The sequence below is a fragment of the Sprattus sprattus genome (genome assembly GCF_963457725.1).
Source record: "Sprattus sprattus genome assembly, chromosome: 11".
In the NCBI taxonomy this organism is placed as follows: domain Eukaryota; kingdom Metazoa; phylum Chordata; class Actinopteri; order Clupeiformes; family Clupeidae; genus Sprattus; species Sprattus sprattus.
The window spans coordinates 5,668,199-5,681,885 of NC_137909.1; the positions used below are offsets into that span (position 1 = coordinate 5,668,199).

Here is a 13,687-nt window from a genome sequence, read left to right on the forward strand (position 1 = left end):
GGCAGCACCTTCATTACACAAATGGTCCCACTATACTTACTCTTGGCATTCTGTGGAGATCTTCAACTCTTTGGTTCGTGCAAGGAAGATTCTTACTAGAGCTCCAAAATTTCCAGACCTGGGATTGTTCTCGACTTAAGAAACGGAGAGGGTGTTGGGGTAAGTCATTTTAAGCACACAAGTGAGTGAGTTTGAGCAGGGTAGCAAATTTGGCATTTGGAAGAGAGGGATTGTCAGATATTTCATAAATAATGCAGCCATGGATTCAATATTAAAATTATATTTAATACATATCGCAATTTGTAAAACATTGCAATTCTGTAAATATTGTCATTCAATGTTCCAATGTATTTTAAATATATTTAACTTTTTACTTAACACTTGGAACGTGAATTAAGAAAAAGTTGTGTCTTCACATATTACATCTGGCCCAATTTCCATAATTTCAATTGCGTCATTTTTATATTAGCCATCATATCATATAGCCATATATTTTTTTCAGTGTGAAGAATTGTGATATGTAACTGAATCAATAACCCGCTCAGTAGGAATGACACAGTAAATACACCCCACATCACAGCTGGCCTCCAAGACTGAGTTTGAACTGGGTGGCTTGATGAGGTTTGGGGTGTTTATTTACTTTAAGCTAAGGGCCACAGTGGCCACATGATGAAGCAGTGAATTAAGTGAAGTAGGATAAATGAATGAACAGGCAAACATGAAACATACTCAGGGTTTTAGCCAGCGGGATGATAGCTTCTTCTAACAGTTTTGCATCAGAGCTGCAAGGGAAAAAAAGGAGAGTAGAATGAGAAAGAGAGGTACAGGCAACACGATTCTGCTTCAAAAGTTGGGTTTCTTGACCAAAGAAGGCAGATTTCTTCTTTTCTCTTAAGTAAAACTAGTTTGATCCAAATTAAATCAAATGCCAATGGTATTTATTTACATGAACCAGTAGCCTCAACCTCCAAGGTAGCAGTGAAAATGACTGTTTATTTTAATAGGACACTATACTTTTAGTAAAACTAAGAATGGACCAAATGGACTTGGATATAGCTTTTTACCTAATTTCACAATTATATATGGGTATTATTAGTATAAACACTCCTTACCACCTTACATACCCAGTTTACATACAGCTGTGCACCCTAGAAAGGTGTAGAGTGCATTATTCAGACCCCTTTGCTTTTTTCACATATTGTTATGTTGCAGCCTTATACTAAAATGTTTAAAAATATATATATATATATAGATCCCATGTGACGTCACTGTGTCTAAGCGCCGCCATCTTTGTGACCGAATGTCTAGCGTAGCGCCATTCACAACATAGACACAGTCGGTCCAAACCCACAGAAAGTTAAAAATACCCGGCATATGTTGTGCTGATGGATGCGACACCAGTCGCGAAAATAACCCAAATAAACAATATAAGTGTATACCAAAAGATTTAGATCGGCGGAATAAATGGTTAGCTATAAATGGTTGGCTGCAAATTAGAAGAGACAAGTAGCAACAGCTAACTCCCGATTGTACAATCAACACTTTGTATTTTCCTGCACCACTATCCATGGATATGTTGATTTTGTGTTCAGAGCCTGGGAGTGACTGACATGTAAAGTGAAATGAAGCACGTTACTACAATCCTGAACAATTGCTGTGCCTTATCAGAGCTAAACTTTCCTGACTAAGCTAGTGTGCTAATAGTTAGCATGTTGCTAGCGAACTTTACAGAAGACTTTAGCTACACCTAGCTAGCCCACATTGGCACTCTTAACCACCACTAAAATAAATCGGTTGATAACCGCTGTTTGAGTAACGTTCATGTCCTGTGATGACATACATGTGTTTTGTCTCCAGATGCCATTTATTGCCACAATCGCTGTGCCTTATCAGAGCTAAACTCTCCTGACTAAGCTAGAGCGCTAATAGTTAGCGAACTGCTAACGAATTTTACTAAAGGCTGTAGCTACACCCACATTTGGCACTCTTAACCACCACTAAAATAAATCGGTTGATAATCGCTGTTTGAGTAACTTAGATGTCCTGTGATGACATACATGTGTTTTGCCTCCAGATGCCATTTATTGGTGTCGTTCATCCATCCTGCAACTGCATATTGATATGCATCTGTACTCTTGAAAGCCTTCAGGCTATCTCCGGTGTATGGGGATGGCTTGTGTACAAGATAAATGTATCAGTCGGGAAAATAAAGTTGTGGCAGACGTTTTGCAGACTTTAAGGGGCAAAATAAAGTTGACGGTAGTCAATATGGATCGCAGCCAATAATCGATGTTTTTTTTCTTCTAAATATCGCCGTCTTTCTGCCTCATTCAGATGTGCTATGTCCTTAGTCATGACTGTTCGCTAGCTAACTATGAAAGCTAACTTACTAAACACTGTAATTAGACAATACTACTTTTAAAAAGTTTAAATTTGAAGAGCCTATCAATAGAAAACAATACCGTTAATATCGAACCGTTATTATTATTATTATTATTATTATTATATGATTACTATATATTATTATGTATGGCTTACAAGCTACTATTGGGTACAAAAACTGTATAATACAATGGGAATACTGGTTGAGTCGGTCACAAAGATGGCGGCAGGCTTCACGGAAGTGACGTCTTTGGGACCCATGAATATATATATCTACACTTTATACCCCATAATGACAAAGCAAAAACAGGATTGTAGAAATTTCTACAAGGAACAAGGAAAAACTGAAATATCACACTGATAATATAGCCGCAAGCCCCGGTCAAAGGGGTCCAAACAAGTCATAGCAGTCGCAACCAATGGTGGTACTGGATTTCAACAGGATAAATAACAGGTAGAAATCTAAGGAATTTAAAAAAAGCAGTCAAATAGACCTCATAAATCTAAAGTGCGCCCTATTTACAAACTTTTGCAGTATCACCTTAAGAATAATTTTAGTGAGCTTATGAATTATGCTTATGAGCCTGAGCCATGAAAATTAGTCTATTACATTTCATGAAACTCGACTGATGAAATTTGACTGACCATTGGCATGATTTGTACTGAGGTTCTAACCGATGTGATAAGTAAGATATGAGCTAAAACGAGCAAAAACGAAAATGTGATTATACCATTACCCAGTGGCCAATTTGTGTCATATTTGGTACATAGCTTCTATGTGCCATTATAAATGAGCCAATTTGACGTATGTCCAAAGAATATCTTAGTGACTGTGCGTATCAAGTTGTTAAAGAGAATCTATTATGCTTTCCTGTTTTATTTTTTTTTATTTCCTTTTGTGTAATTGAGGACTCACACTGCGCTAATCGGGAGGGGGACTAAGAGACAGAGGAGCTTCAACAGAACGATTCAGACAGAGGGTGAATAGAGATGTACAGTATGAGAAATGTAAATCTATTCTAGTAGACCTAGCCCGAGTGACCTTCAGGAGTCCTGGTTGTTCCAAACTTCTACCATTTGAGATTTATGGAGGCCACTGGGCTTTTCAGAACCTTTCATGCAACAGAATTGTTTTTACCGCCTTCTCCAAATCTGTGCTCTTGACACAATCTTATCACAGAACTCATGGCTTGGTTTTTACTCTGATATGCATTGTCAGCTGTGAGACCTCATATACACAGCTTTGTGGCAAAACATCCCTAATCAATTATCTCAAATATACTCAAGAGAAATGGGAAGCACCTAAGCTAAATTTGAAGTGTCATGGGAAAGGGTCTAAATACTTCAATGTGGGTCAATGCGATGTTTCAGTTTTTCCTTTTTAATAACTTTGCAAAAAATTCTATAATCCTGTTTTTCGCTTTGTCATTGTGGGGTATTGAGTTTAAGCGATTTTATCTTAAGGCTGCAACAGAGAAGCACATCATCATGTCTTTACTCACCTGCAGGTTGGGCTGGTGATGTTGAAGGAGATGAGCTGGTTCCAGAAGGGGTCATTCTCAGAGATGGACTCTGTGCCGATAAGTTTCTGCAGACTCTGGTTCTCTGCCAGGTCACTCACTTGGCTAGTGCTGGCTCCCATCTCTGGACAATGATGTGTAAACCTCCTCAAGACCTCATCACTCACATCAAACCCTGAGGATCACCAGAGTGTTAGTGACTGACACATGACACATGACAAATAGAAAACACAACACTTCAAACACAAAGAGGCTTCTACTCCTAAAATGAAATTCCCAGCACTTAATATCTGAAATGTATGTACTACGTATTGCAAGGTGCAAGGAAAACAAATACTGGGAGGTCCCTTCACAAATACTTGAGCAACAGTTAGGCACAATGGAAGTGTAGGCTATGTCTAAAAAATAAAGATGCCTGGATATTGGGACGTCACCTCACAATACAATACACATCATTGAAGTCACACAATATATCTATATACATCACAACTTAATCACACTAGATGAATTCTCAACTTGAACAAAATGACTACTAGATCACGATTACTCATTCAATTTGTCCCCTATGATTTTTTTTCCAGCAGCGGTGTGGTTGTGCACACAGAGCCTGTGACACCGGACCCTCAGTGCTTTTATTTATTACAAAATACAAATAATACAGACAGACAAGACAATCATTTCTCGTTTATTTTTGTACGGAGGAATATGCACTGAGAGTTTTTTTCAAGATAAGTACGGTCCGATAGCCTACGATGATTTATGGTGTACTACCACTTTTTTTTTTATTAGCTGGAAAGTCCATCGGTTTTCCATCAATCCCAAACTGTGCTGTTCAAGTCTTTAAATGTCAGAACATCAGGCGGTAAATAAAACAACACTTCAAACTCGTTGACAGATGACAGCTCATATGTCTTGGAGTGACATTTTAGGCTAGCCATTAAATTGGTACGGTACTTTAACTGAGAATATGTTAATCATGATGATTTACATATGTCTTGAACAGGGGTGTAGAGGATACTCGCCACACATCCAATTTATGTTGAAATGCAAGCTGCATCGATTATTGGATTGTTCATAGAAAGTCAAAATTGTGTCTAATAAAAAATAGAGAAGGTAATTCATCTGTTGATTTTCTTTAAGTATCAAACAGAAAGTAGGAAGTGTAGTTTTAAGTATGTTTTAAAAGTCGAAATGGATTGATAATCGTTTTATCAGTTTAGAATTGATAATCGATAATCGTTTTTTCACACATCCATTTTATGTTGAAATGCAATTATCGATGCAGCTTGCATTTCAACATAAAATGGGAAGTAAAAAAAATATATATATTATTACAAAATCGATAAAAAATCGATAATCGATAATCGATAATCGATTTTAAATCGAATCGTTGACCTCTGAATCGGAATCGAATCGAATCATGAGGTGTCAAGAGATTCCCACCAGTACTAAAAATCCATGGGTGCTATCGTTGGTTTCACTGCACGTCACTCTCTTCGCTAGCTACACTCACCCCTCTAAACCTCACTCCCATCCGGATCATGGCACCAATGTAACCTGCCTTGTGTAGACAAGCAGTCCCGCACAGTCTCGCAACTCAACTCGGACAGGGAGGCGGGCATGCCAGCAAGGACTCTTAATCTCATGACTGTCACCCAATTTTCAAAAACAGTGGATTTGGCCCAGAATTTGGTTCTCATCTAACCTACTGACAGAGGGGGAAAAAACTTTTAGCCAAATAATTAATGCATACACATAAACGCCTCTGTTGTTATGGCAACATTTATTAATGACTCAAAGCCAGCAGTGTTTGTGGGAGATTGGACTGTGGGCATAGTGGCGTCTTTCCGCGCGCGAGTTTCCCATTAAAGATTTTTTTTTTTTTTAAAGTGGAGAAAAATAGGAAATTGACAGATTAATTTATAGGGTAACCACTTGTGCTTGTAAATTCCAAATGTCCTAAAGTGTTTATCAGTAGACTATTGCTTGATCATGTTTTATTAATTCTACGGGTGGCACAGTGGAATCTCAGGCTGAAGCACTATAGTCTACTTGATGCGTGGAAGTGCCTACGTTCTTGGCTAGGCAAGCAAATGCACTGTTATTATTTGTAGGTATTCTTCATACAGTGCTTGCAATGTGAAGCCCTACATTGATATTCCTTTGTTTCATATGACAGCTGCTGTTTTTTTATTTTCACCGATTTTCGGTTGATATGTCATATACTTCACCTATCTACCGGAATATAAGGCTTGTGTCCCTAGTTGGACATGTCCCTTTGGGCTAGTGCCCCCTGAAGTGGACATGTCCCTTTGGGCTAGTGCCCCCTGAAGTGGACATGTCCCTTTGGGCTAGTGCCCCCTGAAGTGGTTTAGGCTCAAAGCACTCTTTAGGCAATAGCTCCATAGATCCTTAAAGGCCCCAAACAATATACAAAGGAATACATGGGCCCCGACCCTGAATGCAATTGGTCTAGAGCTAGTCTGATCCAGTGGCGCTGTTTGGTCCAATCACTCAAGGCTATCGCCCTGAATATTTTTGTGTTTAAAGCAAAACAACAGGCAGACTGTGTAACAGAGTGGAAGTTGAATTGTGATAGGGAAATATGAAACTTTGACTTTATCAAGCACTGCACAGTGCACACAATGTTGGAACATACCCGCACCCAGATGAAAAGCTTTAAAAAAACAATCTAGCCTTCTTGGCTATTCCAAGAAGAAAGCCCAAGGTTAATCATTGAGCATGGGTATTACACAAGGTATTACATGCTGAAAAGTACTGACGTGACTATATAGTAACCCAAGCTAGACAGCCCTTACACCAATAATTAGCCTATGATGAACTGACAGCCAGGTCTTTCAAGTGAAGGTTAAGTTTACATGTCACAGGTCATCTTAAAATCTAGGTAGATATACCTCCCCAACCTACCATTGCTGAACTCCCTTAAAAAATGTCGTTGAATATCCAGTGTGTGTGTGTGTGTGTGTGTGTGTGTGTGTGTGTGTGTGTGTGTGTGTGTGGGTGTGTGGGTGTGTGTGTGTGTGTGTGTGGGTGTGTGGGTGTGTGGGTGTGTGTGGGTGTGTGTGTGTGTTTTAGAATAAGTAGTGATCAGGGATCTTCCTTCTTTCCTTACATATTTTTTTCTCATTTTTTCCATGTCGCATCTGTCTTCCACTCTATCTTCCGATCATTCTTACCATCTCCATCCTCCCCATGCCCTTTCTCTCTGTCCCTTTTTCACTCATTCCCTCTCTCTAGAGCAGACCTGGGCAAAGAGGACATTTGCGGCCCCTTGGCTGTCCCTGACCGGCCCGCGGGGGTCAATGGTACATTAGGAATCAAACGTCAAACGATAAAAAATGTACTATTAATTTGTGTACTACTGCATTGCAAGCTTGCTGTGCGTGTGTGCGACTGTGCGTGTGTGCGTTTGTGTGCCATGTGTATTGGTCATCTGGGCACACCTTTAATACTGCAAAAACATACTAATTTTCCATGCTGAATTGAGTTCAGCCTATTGGTCCCGCCCCCACAACAGTCCCACTTTCTTATGTGGCCCCTTAGAGAAATGATATTAACGCCCTGCTCTAGAGCCTTCCTCCCTCTATCTATCCCACTCCAATTCCGCTCTCGCACTCTCCATTTCACTCAATTTCCTCTCCTTCTATCTATCTTAACTTATTTCACTTGTTAAGCCCTCTATGCTTTATAATTTTTCCTTTTTTCTAACTTAAATATACAGAGCCAATCATTTTACTACCTCTGTCTATCTTTATATGCCTCTTTTTCTCTTGTCTATCCTTCTTTCCATCTCTTTTATTCCATCTTTTTCCTTTATCATATTTCTTCCAAATGAGGTAGAGTGTATATCAATGATTACTAAAATCAGACATTTTAACTTACTTATTGCTGTCACACAGTCACAAAGACGTGCATGTTAGCGGCTACGGAGTTGTGGCAGGTGTCACCCAGGTACAAAAGACTACACCAACATAATACCTAAATTACTGAACATTATTTTCTTGGTGATTTATGAAATTAGTCAAGCCTCATATTTAAAGGGGCGTCTCAATTCAAAACATTAAGTTTGTCTCGCCTAGGGATCATGGCAGATTGTAGGTCTAACTTTTGTTGACATCACTGGTCAAGTCTCAAGACCTTCAGAGAAAAACACACAACACATTCAACTACTTCTAGAAATTGAGTCATGGGGTGTGTGCACTGCCCCACGAGTAGATGGCTGGCTTGCTGTACAACAAGCTAGCATACTTAGAATTCGTAAGTTGGAACTCTGTCTGATGAACGTAAAAACAAGCTACCTGACAGGCAACTAACAGCAAGACATATATGAGTTCAACTTAACTATTCAATTAATTGAAGCAATGTACCATCTAGCTTAAGGTAGCCAACACTGGCCAGCTAGCCATTTGACACGACATAATTTACGTTTTGCAACTAAGGCTCAAATGGTATCTGACCAATTAATTAGCTCATAAAACATTTGGCCGTCATATTTTACTGTCGGTGTGTGTTGCTAACGACACTACCAGTGTCATGACGTTAGATACCTAGCTAGCCTAGCTAACTTAACTTGTTAGCATGAGACTTGAACAGCAGTCTAAACTCAGGAAATGTTAGCGAATGACCAGCGCCGACAAATGTACGCCTTGCCACAGCCATTTATTTCAAACCTAATGATGCTACGGTGGCATATCAGCACATACAATTGGCGGCTACCCAGTTAACGTTAGCTAGATCGCCAGCTAATTGATATGGGCAATGCTAGCAAGCTCGCTATGCGAACTAGGTGGCAACTCGCTTCACAGTTGATCTGAAATGATTTTACCTGACAAACTGCTGTTTGCGTTAGATGTGGCAGTCTCAGTAATCAGGTGATGCCGTTCCTGCACTGTTGTGATGTGCTCCCGTGCAGAATATGTTGTTAGTTTATTCAGTTCCTGAAAGAAGTGCTGTAGAAGTATCAACTACTCATCCACCATATTTCCACGTCGCCACTGGTCCCTGCGTTGTCGTGACGTCACTATCCAACAGGATCTTGATGACAGGTGCTGAACCTGATTCAACCAAATATTTCCTCCCCATTTGACCAAGGTTTAAGGTTAAATCTGCATGTAAATGAAATTTGCTGATCGTTGTTTTACACATAAAACTATAAAACAAAGCACGCCACAAAGTAACAGAAACAGCAAAAAGAACATCTACTTCTAATACTACTACAACACAACAGATGACATTGTTTAGTTATCAACCACTGTTTTAATTTATATAGAAATGTCCAGTTCATCTAGTTGCAAGGAAAATACAAGGCAATGTCATTGGACTATGTCATTTTATTGTTTCAATCAAAAATACGATTGTTAAAACGGAATGTGAACATAAACTTTGAATCATAAATATGATGCTGTGATGTTGATTACATGCCTGTGTTCTAAACCAAAGAAATGACCACTGCAGTACAAAAGGAAAATAAAAGAAAGATTACATAACTAACATGTTTATTCCCTGCAGGCCTTAAATGACACTTTCTATCTGCAAAACCACAATGACGTGTATAATTGCCTTTTGTTGTAATATTTCTGCTATATTAAATACAATTAATGTTATAATTCAATATTTTCTTTACACTGTTGATTTTAAACATAATTGTATGCATCAAGCATTTATCTATTGTCTACAATCATGTGTACAATAAAAGACTGGACAAACATGTACTTATAATTACATTTTTACATTTTAAAATATCTTCATATTATCAAATATAACTTAATATGCCACTGCAAAATGTTAATCTGTTTTCTTATCGGAAGCTGATGTAACTCCATTTGCAGACTGAAAATTTGCTTGCCCGTTCAGTTCACCCTGGAACATGTAAAGAAAAATGTGATCACCATACAATGGAAGCAAATGATCATAAATATAATGCATGGCAACAACACAAACTGACAACTGATCTGTTAGTTTGACTATTAGGATTCTGAGTCATGATGACTAGAGCAGACATCTCACAACCTACAGTCATGGCCAAAAGCTATGGCAGTAATACAAATGTTGTGACTTCGCTGCTTCAGTTTTCGTGGTGGCAAGAGCTTAATTGGCTTTTAAAAAATCCCTGTATTTCGGCCCTGGCACAAAATGACCAGCTAACATAATTTCAGTAAGCAGCACAGGGGAAAGTGTGAATGAGTACAAGTCAGGTGAAATCACTATCATTCTGAATGGATTATAATAGAAGACTGATTGCTATAAAAGATGGGGTAAAGTGCTTGAAATCAATGGACCTCATTCTGGATTTTTTTTTTTAAGTTAATCATCAAGAACTTCAGGGAGAGAGGTTCAACTGCGGTCAGCTACGGAATCGCGTCACAACCAGTGCAAAGCTTGCTCAATATTGGCAGCAGGTGGGTGTGAGGGCATCTGCACGCACAGTGAGGCAAAGGCTTTAGGACAACGGCTTGGTGTCAAAAAGGGCAGCAAAGAAGCCACTGCTCTCCAAGAAAACATCAAGGACAGACTGAAATTCTGCAGGAAGTACATGGATTGGACAGCAGAAGACTGGTGCAAAGATATTTTCTCTTATTTTTGGAACCGTGGCCAGGAAACTCCCCAGATCTTAATCCCATCGAGAACCTGTGGCCAATCCTCAAAAATATGGCAGACAAGCTGAAGCACACAAATTGTGATCAACTCCGTGCACTAATAGGGCAAGAATGGATTGCCATCAGGCAGGATTTGGCACAGAAGCTGATATTGAGCATGCGAGAGAAAACTGCAGAAGTTATGAAGAAGGGTCAACACTGTAAATATTTACTCTCTGCATAAATGTGATGCATCTGCCAATATAAGCCTTTGAAACTTATGAAATGCTTATAATTGTTCTTTGGTATACCATAGAAACATGAAAAAAAAATCGAAAAATACTGAAGCGACAAAGTTTGCAAAACACAAGTTTTGTGTCACTGCCGAAACTTGTGTCCATGACTTTAATTATACATCACAATCCCAAAATACCCATAAAAGATTGAATGTCCAAACTTCCACATTGCCATAGTTTGGGACTAAAAGGTTGGTTGGGTTAAAAATGATTTACCTTGATTTCCCCATTGGTCTTGTCACTTGTCTTCACATCTCCGTTACCACTTTCTTGAACTGCTTTCTTGGTCCAGAAACGGGCGATGAGTGGTGAAATGAACGGGTAGATTATTGGCTCCAAAAACCTCTTATAGACCCAGAGAAGCACTGGTATGACGATGCAGGGTATGCACACCATTGTTGATATGATTACGAATTAAATCCTATGGTCTGGAAATACAGTACAAGTGTTCAAACATGATGTTAACAATGTTATGCTGACACTCAACAACACAAAAAGCAAATTAGACACATCCAGAGTTCACACCCATTTTCATTGACGTTTTAAAACTTTTCAAGCACCTGTAATGAAATTTCCATGACCTTTCCCGACCTATAATTATGTACATTACTCTACAGGTTGGGCCCAATTATTGAATGAAAATTAAACAGCAACCTTCATTCCTTTTCTAATAGGCTAGTTGGGCTATCTCAGTTAAAATGGAAACTACATCGCTCTGCAGATATTCGCAGAAAAAAAAACATTATCAATGGAAGAGTACAATAACATAATTAATTGCATTACACCTACATACGACAGTCAAATTTCATGACTTTTCCAAAACTATTAATAAATGTACTGACTTGCTTTACTCTCCCAGCACAATGCCATCTTAAAATGGGACATGGGCAATTGAGGAAAACAAACCAATCTGTCAGAATGTATTGTCATTAACTTGCACAGATCACGTTGTGGCGTTATTAAATAAAACTCAGTGCAGCAACATTACACTGATACTTATCTAACGTTGTTGTTAGTTACCTATCAAACGTTACTTAAACTTAAGCTAAATAACGTTACTGGTCGGAAAATGTCAAACTGTCAAAACTAACTGTGGATGAAGAGCCATCATGCTTCTCCAGATACTCGAAACGTCCAATTTGGCACTTAGAAATAACATTACCTATCAAACTACCTAACATTTTTCGACCAGTCACGTTATTAAGCTTAAGTTATAAGTAAGCTAGCAAAGAGGACTGAGTGAAAATCTATCAAGCTAGGTATTGATAGCCAGCTAGGCTATATCGCGTAACATTATCACACCGACAGACGTTACGTTACAACGTTCGCAGCAACAAAAAGGAAACTAACGTAGTTAAAGAGTGAACAGACAGTATTATTATAACATTAAGAGAGACGATGTTTACCTCTAAATCAGTATACCAAACTGTTAACCCTACAAATCGAGAATTTTCCTCGACAATCTACAATGAGGAAGTGACGTTATTTTGACACACACTTCTTCTACTATTATCGTGACGGGCTACACAACATTAACGCACTATGTCGCCACCTGTTGGTGTTGCAAAATGGAGAGTACAGGGGTCGAAAGCAATGTAAATGTTATGATTTTCTAAATGCGATTGGGTGGTTGTTTACAATAAGGATGAACTCTGAATATTTTACTCTTTCAAAAGCGAGCCCAGGGCAGTTAAGCCAACTATCTCTTCTTTCCTTTCCTGTATCCTCCGTCGCTGTTTCTTTACCCGCAATACCAGTAGATGGCGCATCTTGCATGATAGCACCAAGCATTAACCAAAGTCCCTCGCCTTAACATAGGACCTGTTTTTTATTTGTCAATCCATGTCTTGTGGGTTCATTTAAGAGTAAAAACACAGATCGTATGAACTATTTTTAATGTAACTGGTGGAGTAGCAGCTGACTACGTTGGCGTAGAGGGATTCTACTCTAATGGGCTGCGATTGCCTACAACCCGTTTCTCTTTTAGGGAAATAACATATCGATTATTTTTTTTACATTCCACCAGGACACAAGACTGACTGCCGCAGGCTATAGTGGGCCATCCAGTGGGAAGGAAGAGCCAGATCAGTGAGGGGCCTATCGACGGATTCTCAGCTTCCCAGTTAGACAAGTCTATGTTGATAGGTGGTTGGGATTTTCCAGATTTTCCCTGAGAACATCCAATCAGCAAATCGCTTTTTACTGTCCGTCTGTCTGCCGCACCCTGCAAGAGGGTAAAGAGGGGCGGAGCGACGGATAAGGACCACTAACCGGAGATCCTTTGAAAACATTGGGGTTGTGTACAGAAAATAGTTAAAAGAAGACCGTTCTGATCGACGATTGTTTGATTTTTTTTTAAATCCATTGGAGTGGAATAAGGGTAAGTTATACATAATGCAACTTTAACTATGAACTATTCTGTCGGCTGTTGTTTGAGACGTCCACCTTAGTTATTTCGTCTCGCTCTGCACAATGTAGCGAACGTGCTAGCTTTAGCTACATTGTAACCTATGTAGTTTTTAGCTGGGTTTGTGGAGGGGCGTGCGAGTTTAACTTCCATGTCTTTTAAGCCTTGCCTTTGAGTAAGCATGCGAACAACCCCAGCATGCGTCCTGGTTGTAATATTAGATAGGTAACGTGCCTTCCTTGAGCATGAGCATGTATATAACATGGTCCTACCTAAGCCACAAGAGCAGACGGCGAACATTGTTGAAGGTTATGTTATGGTGGTCCACAACGCATTGGCAGTATTTGGCTTTCACAATTTCCTATACAGTAATGTGGCTTGTGGAAATAAGGTAATAGACCTAACGTACTTGAAGAAGTTCCTTTTTTTATGGCCTTTTTAAATTGGCTTTTGCATTTAGTGAAAGTTGTCACGCCTTCTCATTTA

General features: G+C 39.2%; 3 protein-coding genes across 14 annotated transcripts in view; 1 reads left to right on the top strand and 2 right to left on the bottom strand.

Moving 5' to 3' along the window:
• The window catches only part of dym (dymeclin), an 82,909-nt gene extending 74,005 nt beyond the window's left edge, over nt 1-8,904 (bottom strand). For both annotated transcript variants that reach the window (XM_080847199.1, XM_080847198.1), the window contains exons 1-4: nt 8,749-8,904; nt 3,885-4,077; nt 730-782; nt 41-134 (exon numbers count right to left, since the gene is read on the bottom strand). In XM_080847199.1, coding sequence (XP_080703325.1) covers nt 41-134; nt 730-782; nt 3,885-4,024 — 287 coding nt within the window. In that variant the 5' untranslated portion in view covers nt 4,025-4,077; nt 8,749-8,904. The remainder of the gene's footprint in view (nt 1-40; nt 135-729; nt 783-3,884; nt 4,078-8,748) is intronic.
• A 401-nt stretch (nt 8,905-9,305) lies between these two features.
• Nucleotides 9,306-12,282, bottom strand: c21h18orf32 (chromosome 21 C18orf32 homolog). The gene is made up of 3 exons (XM_080847965.1): nt 12,201-12,282; nt 11,011-11,222; nt 9,306-9,782 (listed from the first exon to the last, which is right to left on the bottom strand). The coding sequence occupies exons 2-3, from the start codon at nt 11,188-11,190 to the stop codon at nt 9,708-9,710; spliced, it is 255 nt and encodes an 84-aa protein (XP_080704091.1). The 5' UTR covers nt 11,191-11,222; nt 12,201-12,282; the 3' UTR covers nt 9,306-9,707.
• A 772-nt stretch (nt 12,283-13,054) lies between these two features.
• Nucleotides 13,055-13,687, top strand: part of add1 (adducin 1 (alpha)) — a 47,766-nt gene continuing 47,133 nt past the window's right edge. For 10 of the 11 annotated variants that reach the window (XM_080847014.1, XM_080847017.1, XM_080847024.1 and 7 more), the window contains exon 1: nt 13,144-13,174. The gene's annotated coding sequence lies outside the window, so the exon portion shown is untranslated. Of the gene's footprint in view, nt 13,175-13,687 lie in introns of all 11 variants that reach the window. The other variant, XM_080847018.1, reaches the window with a different exon arrangement.